Here is a 26088-nt window from a genome sequence, read left to right on the forward strand (position 1 = left end):
ACTGTAGAAGTCCCTGGGCCTTGTGGTTTTCTAGTGCCAGGTAAAGTAGCCAATCCCCAGTATTTTCCCTCCAAACCCCGGTTCCTGATTTGAGATTGTCCAAGCCCCATTTTCCTCAATCTTACAACCCGACCCAAACTGAACCACTTTGTTTTCCCTCTTAACCCTGATGTTGTTCCGACCCCTGTGACCTCTAGCTGTTAAATGTTGATATTCTGTCATTAGAGTTAGGGATACATGTCACCCGTTTCAGAAATGGTCCTGCACAGAAAATACCAGCTTTTTTTTGTTTTTCTCTTTATTGCGAAAAGGATTCGCTCGCCTCTTCAAATCATTAAATTCAGAAGTGCATTAAACCCAACAAGCACACATGCAGACTGCTGTAGCAAGCATCCATGAAGGAACGGTTTGCTTGTAGGAGTTCAGGTTGACATCTTATCAGGAAATCTGCTTCTAGCAGCTGAATCTTTTTTTCTTTTTCTCTTTTACAATGTTGGGTTTAAAGGCATTTTTTATTTCACTTTAATTGATTAACATATGCTTTATTTGCAAAACTATTCTTTAAGCAGCATCTGTTGCACCAAGTTTATTACTGAAATCATAACAGCATTAAAAATCCTTTGAAGGAAGAATGACAAACCTTCATTTTGTCTGTGCAAGGCCATAAAAATGTCCAGCGACGAAAGTGTGTGTAAATTTCTGTATTCCCACCAACTCCACATGCCTAAGACCGAAATGTTTTTTTTAATAATGTTTGTTGTGTGTGTGTGTTGTGTTTGTGGGTTGGTGCCTCACGCAGGCCCGGTGGATTTGAGTATCCAGGCCAAGTGTGACCCCTGTCTGTCCAACCCTTGTAAAAATGACGGCACATGCTCCGGTGACCCTGTGCACTACTACCGCTGCACTTGCCCCTATGGATTTAAGGTACTCACATTTTTGAAGTTATAATGTATGTTACACAGAACCAGAACCATTTGTCTTTAATTAAGTAAACAATACATGCACAAATAGTTTTTGGAAGAGAGAAGATAATAAAATTGTATTCTTAACACTTCACATTCAAAACTTGTTTACTCGAAGGTCTGATGTTCGTTGAAGCCACAGATTTAATCACTGTGCATGTCTGTAGGGACAAAACTGTGAGGAGCCTATTCATGCCTGCATCAGTAATCCCTGCCAGAACAGTGGGACCTGCAATCTGAAGGAAGGAGATGGAAGCCACTTTTGGTGAGATACTTTCAAAATTCTCTTCTTTTTTCCATATTTAGTTTTTTTTTTTTTTGCTGGAGCCACTTAATTTTAAAGTTGAGCTGAGTTGGTAGCACTGCTGCCTTGAGGCAAGAAGGCCCTGGACTTTAATCCCGACAGGAGCCTATCTGCATAGCTCGCATGTTCTCTCCATGCTAACATCGGTCTTCCAGTTTCTTCCCTCCAATCGCCCAAAGACATTTATGTTAGTTTAATTATTCTCTCTAAATTGGCCTTAGGTCTGACTGTATGTGTGCATGGTTGTGTGTCCCTGTGATTGCCTGGTGACCGATCCAGGTGTATCTGCCTCTCGCCCACCGAGTGCCAGAAACAGGCATCAGCGTGACCCTGTAAGGATTAAGATGGGACATAACATGGAGGATTACGGAGCAACTGCTCATGCAACAAACATGAAATCACCATTTCTCAAAGACCATTAATTCAGTGCTTGCAGCAGTAGAGCATTAGGTGGCTTCATATGAATATTAATTGCAAGATGCATTTTTAAAACATTACAAGTAATGAAAGAAAAGTGTAAATCCTTCACCAAATAAATGCAAAGGCTACATATGATTGATTTCCTGTAAGAAGTCTTGGAGCTAAACCTCTGTAGAAATATTGGAAATCAAAATCTGACACTCTTTTTTTATCAGGTGGAATTACAGAGAAATCAAATCAAAAATCTGTCTCATCATTTTATTCATATGTCTATGAACTAGCTGATCCTCACAACTGCCTGATAACGCTCTGGTGTCTCACAAAGTGTGGTGTGACATAAAACTACTTCCCCTTTCCACAAAGCTAAGTGAACCAGTCAGTCAGACCCAGAGCAGGCATTTAGCAGGGTAAGTTAGGGTCAGAAAAGCTACATGTATTTTTACGAATTGGTACAACGTCAGTATAACTTGTGGAATATTACTTTTGTAGTAAAGTTAAAATGACTTTGACGATGTTTCCCATCCCCATGCATAGCACTAAACAATGTTAAAGTTCGCTTTACTGACAGGTTGTGGGATCCTCCATCCATCCATCCATTTTCTTGACACCCTTGTCCCTCAGTGGGGTCGGGAGGGTTGCTGGTGCCCATCTCCAGCTAATGTTCCGGGCAAGAGACGGGGTTCACCCTGGACAGGTCACCAGTCTGTCGCAGGGCAACACAGAGACACAGAGGACAAACAACCATGCTCACACACACTCACACCTAGGGGCAATTTATACAGACCAATTAACCGGACAGTCATGTTTTTTTTTGGACTGTGGGAGGAAACCAGAGTACCCGGAGAAAACCCACGCATGCACAGGGAGAACATGCAAACTCCATGCAGAAAGACTGGGGCCGGGAATCGAACCCAGAACCCTCTTGCTGCAAGGCAACAGCTCTACCAACTGCTCCACTGTGCAGCCCCTGTGGGATCCTAGAAGCACAAATTTTTGTCCATATTTCCATATTTCCGTATCAACTTTAGTTTTCTATTTATTTTTACATTCTTTGATATTAATATGATTGTTTGTTTGTGATGACCAAAATGACAGCAGCTCAAGACAATTTTACACATCATAAAACATTAAATGTCCGCTAAATTTAAGCGAAACTAAAACAAGTCCAACGGTTTTCGTCAGTACATTCAGATGTTCAACTGTTTAAAATGCTTAACTTTATAGTTAAAACTCATTAAATTTAACAAATGAACTCAAATGTAGCTGATTTTGGAGAGGATTTCAGCCATGATATGAAGAAAATTTTAATGCTTTCTAATAGAATAGAATAGAATAGAAATGGACTGTACTGTCCCTTAGTGGGGACATCCAGGTGTACCAGCTGTAAACTGACAGGCAATTCAAAGCATGTACATTAACACAGAAAGACAAAAGCTGCTATAATAGTTTTGTGTCTGAACACAAATGTGGACATTCATTGGATATAAAACACAGTGAGATCCTCAGTCATTGTCTCTCCACTAGAAACAGGAGCTACTAACTCATTCTGCTATTTCTTAGTACCTTTAAAATTAAAGCTCACTAAGACCCAATGAAGAAATCTGATTATCAAGTGATAAAGTGCCATCAGGAGGCATGCTAACAAAATAGATATTAACAATTAGACAAACCATAAAATCGCTTCTCTTCTTGTCTCCTCTTTGTCTCTTCCTCTTAAACATTTCTCTTTGTTTGATTTATTTATTTTTTTTAAATAGTAATTTGAATATATTCGTTCTGAAGTGCTATCGCTGGCTATAATAAGATATCATCCAACAGAGCATGTAATGCATAAAGAGCTCTTGATTAAGCCCATAATATAGCACTCTCTGTGTGTGCATGTGTGTGTGTGTGTGCGTGTTCGTGTGTGTGCCTAAACTGAGACGTAGTTACTTAGCGGAGAGACATTACCATTTGTGACACAGATCTCTGGAGGAAAGGTGGCTGTCTTACTTTAATATAAGTAAGCTAGGTGCTCTTGTCACATGACACCAAAATGAAAGTTTCTGACGTGTCCACATACCCTGTTGTACAGTTGAACTCATCTCAATGGAGAAACAATACATCAGATCTTATGGTAATAATGTGACAAAATGAGTTGTATGAATAAATTACAGGTACGCAGCCGTCAGTCACTTTGGACTTTCATAGAAAATAACTCAACTGTTATGAATCACAAATGTATTTTCATCTGTACGTTGTTGTGTGTGTAATTTACTTTTTTTACTCATGATTGATTGATTGTCTGACTTGATGTGTAACTTCAGGTGTGTGTGTCCGGAGGGCTTCGAAGGCGACACGTGTGAGATCAACATTGACGACTGTGAGGACAACGACTGTGAGAACAACTCCACCTGCGTGGACGGAATCAACAACTACACCTGCATGTGCTCACCAGAATACACAGGTAACACGTTGCTTTCAGAGACCTTCCTCCCTCAATGGATCTCCATTTATGTTTTTATTTTTTAGCTGCATTTAATTAGTTAAATGATCTCAAACACAAAAACACTGGAGATATTTTCAGATTATGCAACAGTCTCGCAAATTCTTCTAGATTCTACTTTCTAAATTATAAAAGTTTTTTTTTATATAGATTATCTGCTTCAAGGTAATATTATATATTGCACGTGCCTCTTATGTAAATCACCCATAGAAGTTAAATATTAAAACCAACAAACCTTATTCATACACTTCTATTTAGAAGTTCCTACATAACCATCAATGTCTTAGAATTCTGAGCTTTTAATGATGCATTTTCAGAAGTGAAATGATTTTAAAACATACAGTTTTGAATAAAAAAAATATATATATAAGAAGCATCTTGTAGTTTTTGACTCAAAATATGTACTCAACTACAAGAAAACTGTTTCAAGGTGAAAACATCATATGAAATCACTGCATCGTATTACCTCAGCATAGTATTATGCTGAGGTATTGTTTTTCCAGAGCATGACTAAGTGGATGGGATAATTAAGAAGGAGAACTAGACTGACTTTCTTCATGTTCACCTCCAAACAGCAGCTAGTTGATTGAAACTTGTGGAAAAGCTCAGATTAAGCTTTTAGTCGAGTCAGGTCGTGCTTTTTGCACAGGAGCATTCAGACAAATATTTGTGAGGAAATCTGTGCAGGTTTTATCCTACGTGTTTTATCTGAAGGGATTAGACAAAGTTTACAGCAATCCAAACTTCTTTGCCCAGTTATTGCTTTTTTAAAGATCTGTGAAATTGTATTTTCTGCTCACCTCAATAAAGAATATTTTTAAAAGATCGATAAAAGTCCCCAAATATTCTGAAACCTGTACAAATGATGAGACAATAAAAACCTCTGGTGAGAGCTTATGTAACTGTCTTTATTTTATTTCTGGTCTGTTGCAACATGTCTGTCTGCTTTTGCAATGTGCTGATCATCTCTGACTGCTAACCTTTGTGGCGCTGTTCTCTCTCTGTCTTTGGATGTTTGTTTGCCGTCTTCTCTCTCCTGTCTTGCTTTTCTTTTTTTCATCTGTCATCTTTCTTTGTGGTTGCAGCTGCTACCAATGAGGTGGAGAGAGGTTAGTCTGTTCTTCTCTGTGTCCTTCTTGTCCCTCTCTTCTTCTTTACTTCCTACCATCCCTAACTTCAACCGTCCCCTGTGCTTTATGTCCACAACCCACAGAAATGTCATCCACAGCAGAACAGATTGCTCAATGTGTGCAAAGCTGCCTGTTGGCAGCAGTAAAGCAGTGCATTTGTGTGCTTTTCAGATCCTTTTTTTTTTTTTAGGGTGGAACAATAGAGACGTGTGTCACAATTGGTTGGTTGCTAGCTTTGGTTTGTTTTATCTTTTTTTATTTAAGTATTTGGTATTTAGCACTGAAAGAAAGACAAGTTTCATAAAAGCTCTGAATTTTCTCTCTTCTATTCAGACTTACAGGCTGATTGATTGTACGACTTGATGTCGTACAATCAAGTCGTACAACAGAAATAAATAAGAGAAATAAACCTGAAATGATTTCAAGATGTATTTCCTCACTTTGCCCTGTTACAGCCTCTGAGCATAATTGTGAATTAGGAAAACAACGAATATTCGGTTTTCCAATTATTTTTAAATAAAAATCTGAAAAGTGGGGACCTCCACCCCGGTCTCCAGATTCTCCAACCTGTAGAAAATCGTCCCTACGGTAAGATGCTGCCACCACATTTTATAATGTTATTGGTTGTGTTTGTGGTGATTTGCAGTATTACTTTTCTAACAGAAATAGTGTTGTTTATTTTTTTCGTAGCCCAATTTGTACATTAAATAAATTTTGTTCTTCATGTTTACTGTGTCTCCTTCTTGCCTTGTTGGCTTTTTCTGGATTTTTCATTACCTTTTGTAGCAATGGCTTTTCTATTTTTTAGTCCATAAACGGCAGAAATGTGAAGGGCATAGTTAACATTTGTTCCGTCGACAAATTTCCCCACCTGAGGTTTTAATTTCTGCAACTCCCTCAAAGTTATTATGGGAAGAGTAATGCTCTTCTTGACCCACCAGTCAGCTTAGATTGACGGTCATTTCTTCAAGGGTCCACAATACTAATTATATTTTAAGTGATATAAAACTCTAGGCTGTTGTTTTATAACTTCTCCTAAACTTTAGTCCCGACATTCTTTCTGCTTTGCGATTATCTGCCTCTTTGTGTTTGTCTTTCACATAAAGTTTTAATAAAACACATCAAAGTTTGTGGTTGTAACATGACAAAATGTGGAAAAACTTCTCGGGGTATTTTTGGGAGACGCTGTACTCTGATTGTCTTCTACAACAAATCAAACTGATGACAACTGAACCGAAGAGCTCTGATTATTACCGTGCACGTATTGAGTCCTGGGACTTGAGAGGCTGCTACTCTGACGGAGACGTGTAGGAAAATATCCAAGTTGTTGATGTAACATCCTGACATTCAGATCAAAGTCTGATCAAGCATCTTCAGAAAAGACCCGTTTCGCATTTCCGTACTGTCTCAGCGGACCCGAGGGGATCTTGTCAATGCCTCTCCCAAATTAAAGCATGTTCTGGAAGAGCCGTGCATATACAAACGGAAAGAAAACACAGTCGGAGTTCATGCAGTGTACCAAGCATTTACCTCACAGTTGTGTGGTCATTTTTACTTAGAAATAGTATTAACTTACCAAATATTGCTTTTTCTAAATACTCTCCAGTATTTTCTGAACACTTGAGAAGCTTAAATACACATATACATGCATAGGCTCTCACAGTTCCCCACAGAGCTGGGTAATTATTCCCTCAGTGGACCCTCTGCTGCCAGGAGTATTGGATTATTCCCCGGTGCCTCATCAGGGATTCACTTGACATCTAATGATCAGGACACACTCTGGAATACCATCTGTAATATGACATTTTACACAATGAGATCATTTATCAGACCACTGTGTTGGTCCTGTCCATCATTAAAGCAAACACCCATACGACACACACACACACACACACACACACACACACACACACACACACACACACACACACACACACACACAAGACATGCCTTAATGTATGTAACGCTGATGCAAAGAATGTAATAAACACCGTAGATCAAATTGTGGGATAAGGATGTCCATCATATTATAGTTTGATTTTACCCTGGAAAATTAAGCTTGCTGATGTCATTTGTGTACATGTGTATGTTTCTAGGGGAGTTGTGTGAGGAGAAACTGAACTTCTGCACCCCAGAGCTTAACCCGTGTCAGCACGACTCAAAGTGCATTTTGACCCCTCGGGGATACAAGTGAGTGGATCGTGCAGCCGTTGATGCACATACGCAGAGTTGGTGTTTTGTTCTGCAGCTTTGGAAATGCACAGACATAAGGGGACTGAATGATGCTTTCATGCAGAAAGCTAAAACGTAGCTTGAACATTGTTTGTGGTATTGGCCATGAAATAATTGAACAGAAATCTTTCCGCTCGTTTTTAGGTGCGAGTGCACTCCCGGATATGTAGGTGAGCAGTGTGAGCTGGACTATGATGACTGTGAAGAGAACAAGTGTCAGAACGGAGGTCATTGCATTGATGCCGTGAACGGATACACCTGCATCTGCCCAGAGGGATACAGGTAAAGAATACATCTCAACAAGGACTAACACTACAAATTATCTTCACTGCCATTAACCGTATTACACTCTGTGGCTATGTTCACACTGCAAGCCTTCATGCTCAAATTTGAGTTTTTGTGAAATGTGATTTTTTTTTTTTTTTCATGGTCGTTCACATTTCTGTGGTTGCATTTGAACAGATCAGATGCATTTCTGACTTATAGCCGCATATCTGAGTGTCCTGGGTTGTATTTGTAAAAATCTGATCTGTGTTGTTTACACTGTCATGAAAAGATCAGATACAGGCTGAATCTGGTTTAGGTGACTTCAGGCTGCAGTGTGAACGTAGCTTATGATGCATATTGATTTTTGTCAACTCTTTACTGGGGTGTTTCTAAAGTTTTTCCCTACAGTGTTATCAATTTTTGTTCCGTTTTTGCAGTTTTTTACCTGCTAAATCTAAGTCTCTTGCATTATTGGTACTCTGGGCATGTTCTTTGCTCCCACTTATACCCAATTCCACTTTTTATACTTTTTAAAAGGATCCGATATTCCCTAGCCTTGTGAGTCGATACAGGCCTATGATCACCTTGCTTGGTGACTCAGGAGTGTAACAGAGGCAGGATAAGTTCATGTTTTGTGTTTTGTGAAAAGAAGCTACTTTTTACACAAAATCTGAGAGCATTTTCAAGCCGTGGTCCTACGTGTAATGTACGTGTCAACATGCATGTTTCAGTGGGCTGTTCTGCGAGTTCACTCCCCCAATGGTCCTCCCTCGAACCAGTCCCTGTGACAACCACGATTGCCTAAACGGAGCTCAGTGCGTTGTTGTGGGAACGGACCCACGCTGCCAGTGTCTCCATGGATACGAGGGCGAGCGTTGTGAAACACTCGTGAGCGTGAACTTTGTCAACCGGGAGTCCTATCTGCAACTTCCCTCCAACCTCCTCTCACCACAGACCAACATCAGCTTACAGGTAGACGCCGCTCTTTTCATTTTATTACTAATTTTTGTTCCATTTACGGATCTTTACTGTTGCTCCAAATATCCATGGGCATTTTGTCTTGGGGAGAGAGATGCATCTAAAATGTATTAAAAGATACTGAATGGAAAATGAACCAAATTATTAGTTTAACCTAAAAACTATTTCTTAACACTGCCTGGGTTTAAACAGCCTTGCAGACGTATTAATACTCCTTAGCCTGTTTAGATTTTGTCACATTACAACTGCAAACTTTCAAATATTTTATAAAACAAAGTAGTTTGTGTTTTTTAAGTTTAAAAAGATTACGTAGATTTTAAGTTTTTGACAACAAAAAAAATTAAATGCAGCTAATTTATTTACTGTAGGGAAAAACTTATAGACACATTTTAACCAGGGTGAGGTTATGAGACAATATCCCAAGCTTTGAACATTTAGAGGTACACAGTTTAACCCACGAAGAGGGTTTGGCGCAGCTGCAAATCTTCCAAAAAATGGTTAGCAAACTGGGTGACAAGAGCCTTAATTGGGATAAAATACTTTTGAGTGGTAAAAAAAACAACCTTACAAGGCACTTACTTCAATTACATACTAACTATGAAGAAGCTGCAGAAATCCAAGTCACTATGGTCTTTATGCTAAGCTAACATTGAACATGATCCTGAACAAAACAGTACACACAATGAGAAATGGCGGTGTTAGCATCATGCTAGGTGGATTGTTTTCTTCAGCAGCAGCTGGGAATTTGGTCAAAGATGACCTACAGAAACGTTCAATAAAATAAATCCAATTTGTAGTTGTGACATGATTTAACATGGAAAACTTTAAGAACTATGAATATCTTTGCAATGTGCTGTAATTAATAATAATCGTGAAATTTCCAAAGTAATATAAACACAGGCTTTATGTTTTACTGCTGCAAGAAATGTCATTGACACCTACATCCACCTGTGCTTACAGATTGCTACTGATGAGGACAGCGGCGTCTTGTTGTACAAGGGTGACAATGACCACATCGCAATGGAGCTGTACAGGGGACGTCTCAGGGTCAGCTACGACACTGGGTCCTACCCGCCTTCTGCAATATACAGGTTTTTGCTCAAAAACATGTCTAACATCCAGAGACTGTAATGTGAGAGATGTTGCCTCAGTTTCTCTCTCTTTCCTTCTCAGCGTGGAGACGGTGAATGATGGTAGTTTCCATTCTGTGGAGTTAGTAGCAGCTGACCAGACGTTGTCGCTGTCCATTGATGGCGGACCCCCCAAATCCATCAGCTCCATCAGCAAACAGTCCACACTCAACCTAGATTCCCCACTTTACCTGGGAGGTAGGAACTCACACCGTCTGTCTGTGGATGTGTCAGGAAGAGTCACTGATCTACTAACAACTTACTGCAGGAATAACATCACAAGATAAGTAACAATAACTGCTGATAATAACAAGACAGTTTATTAAAACCAAGGTACAGTTGATTTTAGAATTAAAACCAACAAAAGATGTCTCTAAACTAAAAGTTTGGTTGAATTATCAATGGGCCACTGAGAGGCTTCGCTCTCCTAAACAGAGGACTAACGCCCAAACAAAGAACTTCATATCATTTTATTTACATACGCTGTTTTGCTATTCTGCATCCCCAGCTCTGTAACCTGGATTGTCCCATATTTATAACATTGGGTCACACATGGCTCGATACTTGGATGTGTGATATTGCTTTTGTATTTAGTGCCCCTTAATTTAACTCTTATTTAGCAAAAATTGCTTTCCGTTTAATGCAGATTGTAGTCAGATTTTAGATCCACCTGTGGCGATTCTCTGTACAGGAATGCCAGAGCAGGCATCGGTTTCTGGCGGCTTTTCTGCACTCCAGCTCAGCTCCGGAGGCCGTAATGGCACCAGCTTCCACGGATGCCTCCGTAACCTCTACATCAACGGAAAGCTCCAGAACTTGGGAGCCGGGCATGACCAAAGCTCTCCAGGTCCAGGGACTTTGCGGAGCTACAGACAGTGGCTGGGAAACGGGGTGGAACCAGGCTGCCAGCCGTGCCAGAGGGGTGCCTGCGTCCAAGGCGACTGCCACCCAACGGGTCACCAAGGTTTCACCTGTACCTGCCATCCCGGGTGGACAGGGGCTCTGTGTGACCAGCAAGTTAGCAATCCCTGCGATGGAAACAAGTGAGTGTGATTCAAGGTCCTGCAGCATATTGAAAATAAACTAGCAAAGTCTTATTTATACTCAATGTTATTCCCATCATTACAGGTGTATCCATGGTACCTGCCTTCCCATCAACTCCTACTCCTACTCCTGCGTCTGCCAGCCTGGTTTTGCTGGTGTTCTCTGTGATGCGCAGGACCTGGATTCAGCTAACCCCTGCAGCCTGTCTCGCTGCAAACACGGCAAATGTCGAGTGTCAGGCCTGGGTAAAGCCTACTGCGAGTGCAACAGCGGATACACAGGGGAGGCATGCGACAGAGGTCAGTAAAATAATAATAACCATTATAAAGCATATAAGTATGCATGTGATTGCTAACCAGAGATTGTTTGTCCAATAACACCCTAATGAACCCTTTTTTATTGAAGGCATTTCTTTTAACTAAACTTCTTCTAATCCAATCTTACTCAAATGTCTTAAATTGTCTCTAACATTGTTTCTTGTTTCTGTACTAACTCTGCTAACATTTGCACTTTTTAAACTTAGTGTCTTCTGAGCTTCCTCTTAATCCCACGCGGGGGGCGACTCAGGTGAGATGACGTGTAACTATATTGTCATCTTGAACTTGTTTGTTCTCAATTCACCGAGCATATAAAGTATAATATTTAGTTGCAGTAGGACAGTCAAAAACTAAAGATTAAACGTAATGTTTGAAGAACATTCATGATACAAAATGTTTTTAATTCACCAGTATTATAAACGGTGTATAAAGATTCTAAAGCATCGCTTATACACCTGAAACTTTGCAGACATAAGGATTAATTTTCTTTTCTGTTTTTGTTACAATTTTTCAGTTCTTTGTATCAAACCTTTTTCACAGCAAACACAATATTGCCAAAAACATTTAGTTACTCCTTCAAATCCTTGAGTTCAAGTGTTCCCGTTGTGTAAATCCAGTATCTACGATGACATTTGTGAAAGAATGGATAGCTTTGTGGAGCTCTGTATAGTTCAGGAACGTAATGAATGGATGGCACCCGTGCAAATCGCATATTTTTCTTGCTACCAAACATTCAGTGTTTGCGTCATTCACTCCATTTAACAAATGTCATCGTTAATTCACAAACACGTTCTGTTATTTACAACACTTACTAGACGGGTGAAAATGGAGCAGGAAGAAGAACAAATCTTGTATCAACCTGCCCTTTTCTCAGTTGTTGCAGAATCATTTTTTATGGCCATCTTTTACTTTTTTTAAGACTTAATGATTTGTTTTCTTGTAATGGGTTTTGAACTTATTTACAGTAGAGCATTTTCTCAATTTCCCATCCAAACTGTTCCTTAGTTTTACTCCGTGCACTGAAACACACATCTGTTTTAAAGTAATACACACTGTTTTACTTTTGAAATTGAAATTATACTTCCTTTTCGTTATTTATAGCACTTCATCTTAAGACAAAGAACTTTTAGAAATTAATTGGCAACAATACCTTTCTGGCTTTAAACATAACTAATAGCATTTTAAAATGATCCAACTCCCTTAGTTTCAAGATATTTGATTGAATAGACAATTTATTACTATGTTCTCTAGAATTCACTGAATATAAAATTCTCACAGCTTTCTTTTGTGTCGCATACAGAATAGTGTCGATTTAACTCTGATCCTGCAGGCGTACAATAGATAAGTGTGCTTCCTTAGAAAACTCTGGGTGACTTAATGACGTATTTTGTTGCAGAGGTGGCCTGCCGAGGGGAACGGGTCAGAGATGTCTACCAGAGACAGCAGGGCTACGCGGCGTGCCAAACCCAGGAGAAGGTCTCCCGTCTAGAGTGTCGAGGCAGCTGCCCGGGGGGAGCAGAGGGACAGGGCACCTGCTGCACCCCCCTCCGTAGCAAACGCAGGAAATACACCTTCCAGTGCACTGATGGGTCTTCTTTTGTCCAGGAAGTGGAAAAGGTTGTCAAGTGCGGCTGTACAAAGTGTTCTTCGTAAAACAAAAGAGAAGTTCTTTTTTTTTTTTTTTTTTTTTTTTTTTTGTTGACAGAGCTCCTGCCATCCTTACCTGATTGCTCATCTGTTCATGTTCCCTGTGAGGAAACTCTCCACACCCCAGGAGTATTATTCCCCAGCATCCTGATTTTTTTTTTAAAAGCCCCCAAAATAAAGTAAAAGAAAAAAAAAAGCAAAAGAAAAACACAAGAGAAACAAATAATAAAAAAATCAGCTACCTTTCCTGTCAGTGCTGGACTGATGACTGATGCTTCCTCTGGGGGGATTTTGAATTGTATTGTAAAGTACAAAAGCAGACTTATTTTTATTATGAAGTGGGGAAAAAGACAAAAAATGAAAGACATTGTTCTTCATCTACTTCTTTTTGTTGGTTGTGATAGCTCCAGTGGTGCCACAATGTTTTTATTCCCTGGAGAAGCGGCGGCTCACCACTTTACAGTAGACGTCTTGCGTCCCGTCTGTGAGTTGTGCATCTTTTGGAGTAACTGTAAATGGTAGTACTACAGACTCACCACTAGGAGGAGCTGCCTTAAAGCATGGCACGATGTGGGCAGCGCTTACCCCCCACATACACGCAAACACAACTCAGAAACCACCACAGGCTCCATCAGCAGACCTGCTGAATCCTCTCTGACTGTGTGCAAGATCGTACACACAGCTGCGTCCAATCTCCTGGCTCTTTTTGCGGCTACTGAACAACAACAACACCACACACACACACACACACAGACACACACACATGCACCTGCAGAAAAAAAACTGGTCAACCACACAGCTCTGTTTGTGTACCCCCACCCCCGAGTCATGAATGACAAGTATTTATTGTATCATAAATACCTGTACTTATTCACTAGATTCCCCATGTATCAGCCTGAGTCTTTTAATATATATTAATTTATATTTGTCCTTATTTTTGTATTAAAAAGACATACTCTGTCAAGATAGTTGACTAACAAAAATGGTGTCCTTTATTTTTGGTGTAAGAAAAGTTTTGTTTTGTTTTTGATCACTGAAACTTTTTTGTGCTTGCCAGAGACCTTAGTTACATTTTAATCTGCAAATGTGACGTGAAGACATTGTATATTTTTGTCGCGTTTCCTGAGAGTTTGTACTGTGCCATTGCCAGAAGGTTCTTTATATTAGAGTATAAATGTATAGATTTCCCTACCTATGTACTCCACACAGACTTTGTGAGTAGCATTGACCCTAGCCGATGCATAGAGAACTCTTTTTACCTTTTTAACAAATTTAAAACATACTGTGACTTTTTTCTAAATGAAACTACTTTGTTAGCCCCTTTGGTCTCAGATGTTAACATGTTGCTGCTAAGTTTTTTGTACCGTAGACTTGGATCCTGATCTGTATGTTATATAGAGCTTCCTGCTCCTTCCTGTTTGGGGCTGCCTTGTGTAACAGATGAATATGACCCCCTCACTCCTCCATCAACTCCTCTCCACATGTACATTGTGCTTTATATTCTCCCTCTCTCTTCATCCCCAGACTAATGTCAGTTTCCTGGCTGATGTTTGTTTATTAAACACAATATTTACCTCACACTTCTCATCTTTTCCCTTCTTGTTGCCAAGCTCTGCGTGAGAGATTGTCCCCGCAACTCATCGAAGACAATTATTGCAAATTGGAACCCATGGTAGGATTTTGTTATGTTTGGTTTTATTCTCACTGTACTTTTTTTCATCACCTGTTAAATATTTTGTAACATTAAAACATTTTACCCTGTTTGCCTGTTTTTAATCCCTTACAAGAGTATTGAAAAAAAAAACTGTCCGACAAAACTCTGATTTTACATTTTATAAAATTACAACCACAACCATATTAAACTGTGTTTAATATATTTTTATTATTATTATTATATGTGGTGGATAAACACAAGTAGTGCATAGCTGGGAAATCATTTGGAAAGTCTTTTGTCTGTCAAGTTGTGTCCATTATTCTGTGCAAATTAGCTCAATGTACTGGAAGCACAGTATTTGTGAAAAGCAATTTTCTGCATTTGTTAAAGTTCCTCAGTTGAATTTAGATATTTGATATTTTAATACTTGAATATGCTTTGACTCTCACACCGTAAAAATGCCACTAAGATTTGCGCAAGAGTTTGCATGTTCAAGATGATGGGGAGTAAGTTTTTCACCACAGGTAGAGTTTTTGAGTTATGTTATTTGTAATGTAACATTAGATACTTGGCAGCAATAACCTGGAATATCACTAGTAAAGATGTGTAAAGAAAAAAAAGAAAAACTTCAATTTGTTCAGCTATTTGTTGCAGTAGCATAATCTGACACAGAAGCTTTGTAAAAAAATAATCCAGCCATTGTTTTTTTTTTAAATCCTGTTTGACTTTCTTTACATTTGCATGTTTATTCCCAAAAAGGTTTCTTTTTGTTGTAGCACAAAATTGAGCAACTTCTGAGGAACTTGTTTTGCTGCTCAAGACTCATCAAAAATCTCTTTAAATACACTCAGACATCTGAAAAAAACACATGGTAACATTTTCTATTGAAAATATAGCAAGTTTTTCTACAATACATAGTTTGAAGGTACTTTACATCTCTTCCAATGAATCTGTTTAATTCTTATCAGCACAAGCTTTGTGCATGTACTTAATTATGACTTTAAGTTCTCAGGGGCCAGTCTTTACTTGGAGCATTATATATTTATTTTCATCTATAAGTCTCTAATCCTTTGTTTTCTCTTTAATTTCCTCCCTGCCACCTGTTTAAATCGGCCCAAACCTTCGTCAATATATTTTTAAATGTGCTGTGCTGTAGTGCCATCTACTGGTGAGCTGTTTAAATACAGCTCACCAATCAATGGATCCCCTCAGCGGTAAAACAGAAGGACAGCAGACTCGGTCATCTCCTTGGAGGCGCTCCAGCCTTGATCTCTTCCCAGCCTGTCCCAGTCAAAAGATGGAAAATCTCCACACTGGTCCGGGTGGAAATATCCTCCTCCTCCTATGCAGTACTGGACATACAAAAACACAGGATTGTTACATCGTGCATCATCTGAATAGCAGCAGACTCGGACAGAAAGCCGTTGAGACTCACATGTTCAGAGTTGCACCCTCTGGGTTTGACCCCAGAGCAGATAGCCATGGCTGCTTGCTCATTGTTTATAGCTCTGAATGTGATGAAGCCTGGATCAAACTCGTCTTTTTTGTGGAACAGAAATGAGAACACAATGTAAAGCTTAAGTCTTCAGTTACATGGAATCAAAAAAGTTGTTTTTATTCTATTTACTTCTTGACTTTGGTCCATATAAATTTCTGGTGGACTCCCTGTTTGCATGGTCATACACAATGGGAATCGCCGGTCCTCTGTTGGAGCATGAGCCAATGTTGTACCTTACTGGAAATTGCTGCAAGAATGTAACGAATTAATGCACATAGACTAGTAGAAACATCAGAAACAATTTCAGTTTCAGCTGTGGTGCCTTACCTTAAACAGGTGGAAGAGGTTTCCCCCATAAAGACGGAGGAAGTTGTTTTCAGTGTGGTAGCGGAGGATGGCTGCCAGGTTCCAGTGCTCCATCGGGAAGTTGTTGGGAACGTGCCACACAGACACATCTTTAGCAGCAATGTCATAGTAACCTGGATTCTGGAAACACAAGCTGCATCTGTCATTATGGCATGGGAGGATTTTATGGGATATGCAAACACAAATACTGCATAATTGTCAAGCAATAATTAAGGACTTTGTTTTTTTTTTCAAATAAGACTTAAACGTGTGGCATGTGTTGATCCACCTTTACTTTAACTAATAAAAACTGCTTTGTGTTTATATATATCACATAAAATACAAATAAAATACATATAATTCCATAATTTAAATATGACTATAGAGCACAACACTATAAATTCTGACTAAATCAACCCCATTCAGGGCTTTCAAAGCCAGTTGAATAGTGTTAATGGTTAAAAGTTTCCAATCGGTGCAGAGGAGTCCAAGTCACATGTAAGTGGGAAAAAAATCCTACTTATTGCTGCACTCTTACATAAGCAACAGGGCTGAAGGGAAATATAATGTTGGGATTGTACTGTTCTTCCTCAAGAACAACCTGTGTACCTTGTAATCATCAGATGTGGCACTCTCTACTAAACCGAAGGTGTTTCTGTTGGACCAGTTTCCATCTCCATCTGGCAGATTTGGATTGTTACCCTGCTGACTGGACCAGCGATCCCCCACAGTGCATCTCCCATAAATGCTGTTTTCATGGACACTGGCCACCAGAGTCCAGCCGCCTCCAGCAGTGTTCATGTCACAGAAAGTCTGATACTTCATCCCATTAGCTGTGGTCAGGTAGTATAGCCCATCTAGAGACATGACACCAACTTAGATCAAATGACTCATAATTTGATTTTCTTATTGCTGGCTGTTTATTCTAAACATGCTCTGGAAGTTATTACATTTTAAATTAAATAAATTTAAAAATGTTTAGGCTTGAACAGCAATATACCTCAACAGGTCAAGCATTCCTACCTTCTCGTTCACTGTGATTATCCAGAATTTCTTTACAGCTCCGTGCAGTGTATTTGAATCTGCCGCTCAATGTCCTCAACAGTTCAAAGTTTGTCCTGGTGAGGTTCTCTGTATCTTCCACAATACCTCCAGGGAAGTCAGTTGCTTCAGTTGCTGAAAATAAAGTCAGATTTTAAAATATGTAAAGGAAATAAATGTTTGAGCAAATGTTTAATCTCATGAACCACTTTACCTTCTTGAGTAAAGACATCTATAGGCGATCCACACTCCAAGATCAGAAAAATCCCCAAAAATAGCAGTGCGTGACTAAGCATGTCTGCAAAATAGAATGATTTCAAGTTGTGAAACAAACATTAATTTTAACCATTAAAATTAAAGCAATGCATAACTTTTTCTCCAAGAGGACAACAAGGCTTACATAGAGTAAAAAAATGTAAAAGTCATACCTGTTTCCTTATGCACTTTATCAGGAAAACAACTGAAACGTATTCCCCAGATTGTTGTCAGTCGTACCTCTCAGCTGTATACTGGTAACCATATATAGCTGATTAATGGTCACACATATATGACTATATATATATGTGTGTGTAAGCTAAGCTTTGTACTTTGAGTAATGAGCTTTTGGCAGTGACCTTATTAATTCCTCTGACTTCCTGGAGACAACAGTGTCCTAATTCTGTCAGAGGTCTTATCTTGCTTTGACCCAGTGTCAAACTAGTTTCAAGATACAGTGTTTCTACTGCACAGTAGTATCACTGTCTACTGCTGAACGATGGTGTTACCAGTGGCTTATCATGTTGGAACATGCTAAACTGTATCTCCACCTTGAAATGTGATCTGTTCAAACTAATGATAGAGGTCAGTATAAAATTCAGGAAAAAATAAACCCAAACAGTAAACCTCAATCCCATTGGAAACATGACATAGTATATCAAAATCCCATAGACTGGAAACAAGCATGGAGAAACATAAAAATATCTAAATCCATCATGCATATGTAGCTCCACTCAAACTCAAACAAATTGGCCCTCGGTCCTCAAAGATTTGCTGGAATGGATGTGGGCAAAAGGGGACATTACTCCATATGTTGTGGTATTGCCCAGACTTGAAACCTTTCTGGAATCAAATTGTTAAAGCTGCTTCAATAATGCTTAGTATAAACCTTATTTAGCCATATGTTTGTTAGGCAATAGAGCTGCTAAATTTCATACCTAAAATGATTATAAATTAGCCAATCTTGCATTTCTTGCAGCAAAAAGGACTATATTGTTAAAATGCAAAATCACTAAGGTAAATTGTTTTGCAATTGGAAAATTGGTATATGAATTGTATGACATCCTGTGTGTGGAAGAAGCTATACATGGCCAAACGGGTATACATAAACAAATTTGGAGGTCAGTGTCAATTAACACTGATCAATCAGATTATGGATGTATTACAAATGTTCTGTGTGTAAATTGGTCATGTGTCAGGGGACCATGGTTGTGTAGTGGTGGGTGCAGATACAATACTTGTGTTGTAGGCATAGATATACATAAAGGCATGCCCCTATTGTCTCTGGGACATGTCCTATTAATTAATAGGTCATGCATGCATAATGTCTGCAGAATGTGTTATGTATGGTATGTTAATATGTATTTAGGTTCAATGGAGCTTTTTTGCTATGTTGCAACAGTGTGGATAATGTTTCCCCATTCCTCTTATTACCATCTCATAATAATTAAAAACTCTTGACCACAAGTTGCACCTAAAGGTGAATGGGAAAGAAAATGATAATTGGATTTTAATTTAACAAAGACATCAAAATATAATATTTAGCCCCCTTTTCTCTGATATTCCTGAAACAAACTGAATGCCACCAACTTCCTTTAGAATTCACCAACTTGAAGTGCCCCACTTTTTAAAAGCAATACAACGCAGCTCTCCTATGAACGTCTGAGGTCTGTTAGACAACACAAGCTAATAAACACCATCATTAAGGTCAAGGAACAAAAAAAATATGTCACTGATAAAGTTGTGGAGAAGTTTATTAGATTATAAATTATAATTTATAATCTCACCATATAAAGCAATCTTAGTTTCATGGTTTAAAGTTTGTGTGCTGGGTGTGACGTTGCTTACCTCTGCTTCCAGTGACAGGGTGTGCCTGAGGCAGCTGTTTTCTTTAATGCTGAGAAGCAATCTGCAATGCAATGTCATAAAAATCTGAGTTCTGATCCCTGATGATACCATCAATTACACCTAACACCAATCTAATGGGATTCCCCCTTTCTGTGCCACCACCTCTCCTCAAATTGGTAAACCAGCTCCACTCATTCTCAGAACATCACCTCCATCTTCCCTTAGATGAACTCACCTTGCCCAAGTCGCACCTCCATTATTTACTTAATAAATGTCAAAACCTTAATTTGGTCTCTGTGAAGTTTCTTTAAATGGGTCCAGAAACTAACCCCAAACTTGACAATGACATGCTTTGCTAATCTCAAAACACTGTTCAATCCATTATGCAATGAAAGTTAAATCCATGGCAGAGCTGCAAGAACTCCAAGACATGGCTTTTCTCACAGGCAGGCCAAGAAGAGTATTACTTAGAGCAGCAATCAAAAGTTTCCGTAGCTGGGGAGGTATGGAGAAAATGCATCTTCATAACTAGTAGAGGCAAACCCCAAAAAAGACTTGCAGGAGTAATCTCAGTGAAAGGTGGTTTAACAAAATATCCACTCTGAAAACATACAATCCTGGGGAGGAGGTACATTAACTTAGTTATAAAATGGAAGTATGCATTTTTCTTAGCACTTCATAAAACCTGACATTTCAATTTTCCAATGTTCGTAACAATGTTAATGTTTTAGAAACCAATAAAAAAAACAGAAAACCAAAATCATACCTTGTTTCTAGAACATTCACCTTTCTAAGGATCGTCATTTCTAAACTTGTGTTCTGGATGCAGAGATGGTTTTAGAAAGGCATCCATTCCTGGTTTTAATTCAACACAAAGCTTATAAAAATATTAAATCTTTCAAGCTGTGTTCATGTTCATCAGAGCAGACAAAGTTTTGAGCCACCAGAGGTCAACAAACACCAGGAGGTTCAACTAAATAAAGACAGACAAATTAAATTTGTAAGAAGATATTTTAGAAACTAAACTCCCAAATGCTCTAAAAATGTGTTTGAAACAAGTTTTTCTTTGTGTATTTATCTTTTGAAAAACTTTCTGAGTATTGCATAAGATAATTATTTTAATTAGTGGAGCAATTACCAAGAATTCACATCTTCAAAGTTAGCCAAATAATGTTGCTAAATAAATAACAAAAAAGACAAAAATGAGACAGAAACAGCCTCAAAAGAATGTCAACTTAACCAGTTTAAAAGAAATCGCTGAAAATATGAGAATATTTAAAATAAATAACTAATATATGGCAAACAAAGACAAGACACAACATAAACACACACTCAGAACAAAAAAGATGCAGAATTATCAAAATGTTGACTAAATTAACCATCATGGTGAAAGAAGAAAATGGATGAAAAATGACTAAAACCAGCTGCTAAATCAGAATTAAAAAAAAAGAATAGAAAAGAAAAGAAAACGACACAAAAAGCCAGTTTGTCCTCATGTCAGATGAAATAATCATAAGCTTGTGTTTCTTGCATCTAAATGGCTAACAGTGGCATTGCTTCCCTAATCCCTTGTTACAACGTGTGGTGTGGTCCTCACTTGTCTGTAAGCTTTCAGTATAATCCCCCAATAAATCCAAGTTGGGAACTCACCACCCAGGCCTTCTTGTGACTTGTCTTTGAAGTAAGCAGAAGTAGGACACCCTGCTGCTCCAGAGGGGTTTCTGTGGGACCGGCGGCCATTTCCACGCAGCTGCACAGCAGTACTGGCATCCTGCTGACCTGAACCCAACCGCCTTTATCACTGATCATCTTAAAGTGTTGTTGTCTGTTAGTAAAGTTTATTGATGAGAGAATACACAGGTTGACTCAAGTGATGAGTAAAATAATATCAGTATTATGATATGACATGACATGACATGACATGACATGACATGACATGACATGACATGACATGACATGACATGACATGATATGACATGATATGATATGATATGATATGATATGATATGATATGAGATGAGATGATATGATATGATATGATATGATATGATATGATATGATATGATATGATATGATATGATATGATATGATATGATATGATATGATATATGATCATATTCTTATGATCATACTGTAAGAAAGCCATAATAGTTTGGAGCTTTTCATAATGCCTTCCTCTAAATATGAAGGATTATACAACAGCTGCAACCAATTTTTTAAATCATACATATCCATCCATCCATCCATCCATCCATCCATCCATATATATATATATATATATATATATATATATATATATATATATATATATATATATATGGATGTATACAACCTTTACAATATGTGGTTAAATGACCCTTAAAAACTTGATCATTTTATTCGGCGTAATTCTGGTTGAATATTTCTGAAGTCTACTCAGCAGGAATTGTAGAGTTCATTTAAATTAGTTGTTTTTCTGGTACCAACCTGTCCTTTAGGAACGGTTCACTTATTCTACTAGTAGGTTTGAGCTCAGGGTAATTTCAGAAATGTAATACAAGCCTGCTAGCATTAAGTTTTAGTTTGTTATATGATGATTCCACCAAAAAATAATTGTCATGTTTTAACAGTTAATTAAAAGCCCAATAATAATGACTTTTATGATCATGTCAAGTTGATGTAAAGTTGATTTGACATCAAAAACAGTCCGAACCAAAATATTTGGTGTGACTTGTCTCAGCGGAAAAAGTAGGAATCATTAGGCCACCTGTTCAGATGGCAGACCTGCCACTGGTCAATCAAGAAGCAGGAATCAGTTTTCTCTAACTGAGAGAACATTATTGTCTAAACACCAGCATCAGTGACTGTGATGGTAAAATTTTGGGTTTGCACATTTATTCATGTTGTGTGTTCTGTATTGTTTCATTAATCTTATACCCTGTACTTTTTCCGAAGTGTTTTTGCTCATAATTCTGGTACTTCTTTATCAGCCAGAACTGTTTTGTTCAACTTGAATGAATGAAAGTCTGACAGCCGCTGCCACTTCCCACTTGAATGTACTATCCATGGTTCACAAACTCTGCTCTTTCCCTCCGAGTGTGTTCCTGTGTCGGCTATTTTTAGTAAGGTAGAAGGACACTGTTAGAGTGGGATGGCAGGCTCTCTGATGCCTCGCACTAATAATTCAGCTTCCTCAGGCAGTAGTAGAAATGAGAGCCGACAGCCAGCGGCACCCAGCTGGACCACGTAGAAACCCTAATCTTAAAACCAATAAAGTGTTGTAAGCTCCTCCTGATCCTTTTATATTTTTTCCAGCTCTCTGTAGATAGAAAAAAAACCCTATGAAAGTATTTTTGACTGTATCCTTTATTTAGAGAATCACAAAACTTAACAGAGGTTTTCTCCCACACTGATGCTACTTGTATCATGTACAGAATGAGGGACTGGTGCAAAGTCAACGTCATACAATCAATAGAAATTGTAATGTAATTGACTTTGAATTTGTTTGTATGGTTGGAATGAATGGACTAAATATGTATTAACTTAAATACACAAATAAGTTTACCATTTCCTACCTCTGTGCTGTGTCTGAAACACATGAGAGCTTTAAGACCTTAAGACAGTCTTAGTAAGATTTCTCTATGAAGAAATGAAATGACGCAAGTGTTGTCTTTAACTAGGTTGTAACAATAGAAATATGTTTTTGTTTTAAGCCATTCCTCATCATTATTTCCATCTTCATTTGCACAGTACTATTTTGATAGTAGTTGCTTCCTTTCTGTAAGGATGTTGCCTCTAGGTAACCTACATGCAACATCTGCACACTTTTAAATTGCATTTGACCCTTTTTTAAAAAACTAATCCTCTTTGGTATGGTGACCATTCTTACACACAATGCAGGCCTGCAGCTGAAGGATGTAGGTTACAGGCCCATTACACAGTGAAAGCCACGTGAATAGATGTGCTCAACATTAGCGCACAGTTTTTTCTCACTCCTCTATTACACAGAACAAAAAAAATCATAATCCCTAGTGCCTGGCAGAAATAACTCTCTTTATAAAAAAATTGACTTCAGATCTCCCAACTAATTGTTGCTGCAACAGTTGAAATAGGAAGAAAGTTAAACAGAAATCCTAATAAAATTGCAGTGGTGGTTGCCACATGGTGCCAACAATCATTTCCATTGCTCTGTTTAGTCTTTGTCTTCTCAATGCTAACACCAGAGTTTCCCTCAGTGTATTATAAGCCTGGCGGACCATCAGGCTTTACTTGTGCCCCCACCAGGCTTAGCATTGTTAATTTATTTTAGTTTTTTGTTTTTATTAATGAGTGTCTTCTTTAAAGACTTTATAGTTGGTGTTTAGGCATTAATCTTTCAGTCTTCCAATAACACGTAACTATCAAAGAATGTTTTCAAATTTTGTGTCAACTGTGAACATGTTTTACCTAAAAAACATGGCAGGCAGCTGGGTGACGGCCCTAGCGACCCGAGCACCGAGCTTATCAAGTTTTCTGGGGGAAACCATGAACACATTTCAGAAAAATAAAACCTGCCCAACCGTGACCCAAAATACATCAACAGAGGTCATTTTAAACCAACTTTTATGATTTCAATCATGAAATAGTCACATTTTATTTTGAAGGATCATAGCATTGATTTGTGTCCATGAGAAATTTAGAATCTATTCTCTTAACAATTAAACCTGTAAAAATCAATCTCTGTGAACTTTGTTTTGAAAAAATCAGAGGAATTGCTTTTTCTCAATGCGTAAGCAGACGCAAATCTTTTTGCTTGGTCAGGATATTCACTTTTTTGACTGCATTTGCAGATAAAATATTGTCATGTTTGGGTAACATCCCTACAATCTTCGGGAAAGCCATAAAGTAGATTTTGTCTTTATGTAAATATAGCTTTTATTCTTTAGCTTGTGTAGTAAATTTATGAGTTTAATAAATTATTTTTGTCTATTTTGAGTTGAAACAAAAGCATTTAGTAAAAGGTAAAGTAATTTTTTTTGTCTGTCCTCGTAACATAAGAAGAAATAATAAGAAGAAGAAATACCAGAAAATCAAGAAACATTCATTTTTAAAGTCTCCGTTAATATTTCTGTCATATTTCAACTATAGCACCATCTTTCATATTTAACCAGAACAAAGAGGTCTAACAAAGAAAAATGAACCTCTGCTAATTGGTAGAGAGTTGATCTGTGGGCAGCATGAGAGAGCTGCGCTCCTTCGCTCCACTTTCTAGCAGAAGCCTCTCAGTGGCGTCACTGCTTGTGTTTATGAGTGTTGTCAGCGTAAAAGCTTCTATGTTCTCAGTGGTCAGGACAGCTTCCACAGGAACAACCTTAAGGTACAAATTATTCATGCCAGTTTCTTTCAGGGTATAGAAGGAGGGTAAACAGAGTGCACAGTGCAGGACCATAAAACGGCTCAACAGATGGGTGCCCATGTGAGTCACTTATATAATCCCATTTCTACAGATTCAGAAAAAAGAAATGACCTGTTATGCGTCCTGCTGCAGGAGTGGGACGGAAATGCAAAGGTAAGCTTTAATTCAGCGGTGAACACAAGCTGCTAAAAAGCTCATGAGTAGATGGCATCAAAAGGTTTCAGTTTTTTGCTGGGAAAGCTAAACGGACTGAATATTTTTAGCTCTTTTCTGGACACACTGACCACTCAAACTGTTTACAATGACACTCCATTCAGTCATTCCCACTCACAAACATTCATGCACCAATATGCAGATCGGTAGAGGTTGAGTTGCTTGGTACCAGGTAACAGCATGGACTCAAACCCACATTTGTCCATTTTCAAAACAACTATTCCACCCACTGAGCCACAGTCATCTCTGAGGTCTGAGCATAAAAGTGTTTTAGAGTTAAAAACATAAATTAACAATAACATTCGAGTACATCCAAATAACAGAACTTGCACGGAACTGCAATACAGAACTCATTTTTAAATCAATATCTTTCCAAATTCTTACAAACTTTGATGCTTAATCATTATAGTGAGTGGTTTATGCTTCTCTTTCAACCTTATTTTATTTTGAAAGCACTTAACAATGTTTTCTCACTTATTTAATCATATATTCAGCAACTTTTACAACACACGTCACACTCCACAGGAATTGACTTATTCTTCTCTGGATATTGTGCCTTGCAAATTCAAAAATGTTCATACAACTTGAAAATTTTTGCATTTAGTGACCAAACATCTTTGTAGTTTATTGAAATGCTACACAACAGAGCAACAAAAAGTAATGCAGGACCATAAAGTGGACATAAATTTAATAGCTCTGAAACAATTAATTCAACAATTAATCTTGTTTAACTGATTACTGAAAAGATTTTTAACTAATTTAGAGATCAAATACTCGTTAACTGGAGTATTCAGATTCAAAAGAGGCCATTTACTTACAAAAAACTAGATATTTGTAGCAGTAATTAGGCCAAACTGTACAAAAAATATATATATATATATATATATATATATATATATATATATATATATATATATATATATATATATATATTTGCATTTAAG

At 38.1% G+C, this 26088-nt stretch overlaps 2 protein-coding genes across 12 annotated transcripts in view; one reads left to right on the forward strand and one right to left on the reverse strand.

Annotated features, from left to right (window-relative positions):
* slit2 (slit homolog 2 (Drosophila)) overlaps positions 1–14677 on the forward strand; it is a 105404-nt gene extending 90727 nt beyond the window's left edge. For 6 of the 11 annotated variants that reach the window (XM_081608592.1, XM_008412970.3, XM_017306450.2 and 3 more), the window contains 12 exons: positions 800–924; positions 1130–1227; positions 3993–4132; positions 5257–5280; positions 7398–7491; positions 7678–7815; positions 8532–8772; positions 9739–9869; positions 9952–10106; positions 10600–10951; positions 11037–11251; positions 12666–14677. In XM_081608592.1, the coding sequence (XP_081464718.1) occupies positions 800–924; positions 1130–1227; positions 3993–4132; positions 5257–5280; positions 7398–7491; positions 7678–7815; positions 8532–8772; positions 9739–9869; positions 9952–10106; positions 10600–10951; positions 11037–11251; positions 12666–12922 (1970 nt within the window). In that variant the 3' untranslated portion in view covers positions 12923–14677. Of the gene's footprint in view, positions 1–799; positions 925–1129; positions 1228–3992; positions 4133–5256; positions 5281–7397; positions 7492–7677; positions 7816–8531; positions 8773–9738; positions 9870–9951; positions 10107–10599; positions 10952–11036; positions 11252–11475; positions 11520–12665 lie in introns of all 11 variants that reach the window. The other 5 variants (XM_008413002.3, XM_008413029.3, XM_008413020.3 and 2 more) reach the window with 2 other exon arrangements.
* Positions 14678–15173: 496 nt separating this feature from the next.
* On the reverse strand, positions 15174–19929 carry LOC103466931 (intelectin-like). The gene is made up of 7 exons (XM_008412858.3): positions 17669–19929; positions 17437–17589; positions 17023–17270; positions 16396–16554; positions 16198–16315; positions 16006–16109; positions 15174–15922 (listed from the first exon to the last, which is right to left on the reverse strand). The coding sequence occupies exons 1-7, from the start codon at positions 17748–17750 to the stop codon at positions 15779–15781; spliced, it is 1008 nt and encodes a 335-aa protein (XP_008411080.1). The 5' UTR covers positions 17751–19929; the 3' UTR covers positions 15174–15778.
* Positions 19930–26088: the final 6159 nt, after the last annotated feature.

Source organism: Poecilia reticulata, chromosome 1 (genome assembly GCF_904066995.2).
Source record: "Poecilia reticulata chromosome 1, P_reticulata-male-v2, whole genome shotgun sequence".
Classification (NCBI taxonomy): domain Eukaryota; kingdom Metazoa; phylum Chordata; class Actinopteri; order Cyprinodontiformes; family Poeciliidae; genus Poecilia; species Poecilia reticulata.

Coding starts and splice junctions, on each gene's coding strand:
- LOC103466931 (XM_008412858.3), bottom strand. CDS start 17,750: ATGCTTAGTCACGCACTGCTATTTTTGGGGATTTTTCTGATCTTGGAG. Junction 16,555..17,022: donor CCACATCTGATGATTACAAG/GTACACAGGTTG, acceptor TTGTGTTTCCAG/AATCCAGGTTACTATGACAT. Junction 16,316..16,395: donor ACCTCTTCCACCTGTTTAAG/GTAAGGCACCAC, acceptor ACATTCTTGCAG/CAATTTCCAGTAAGGTACAA.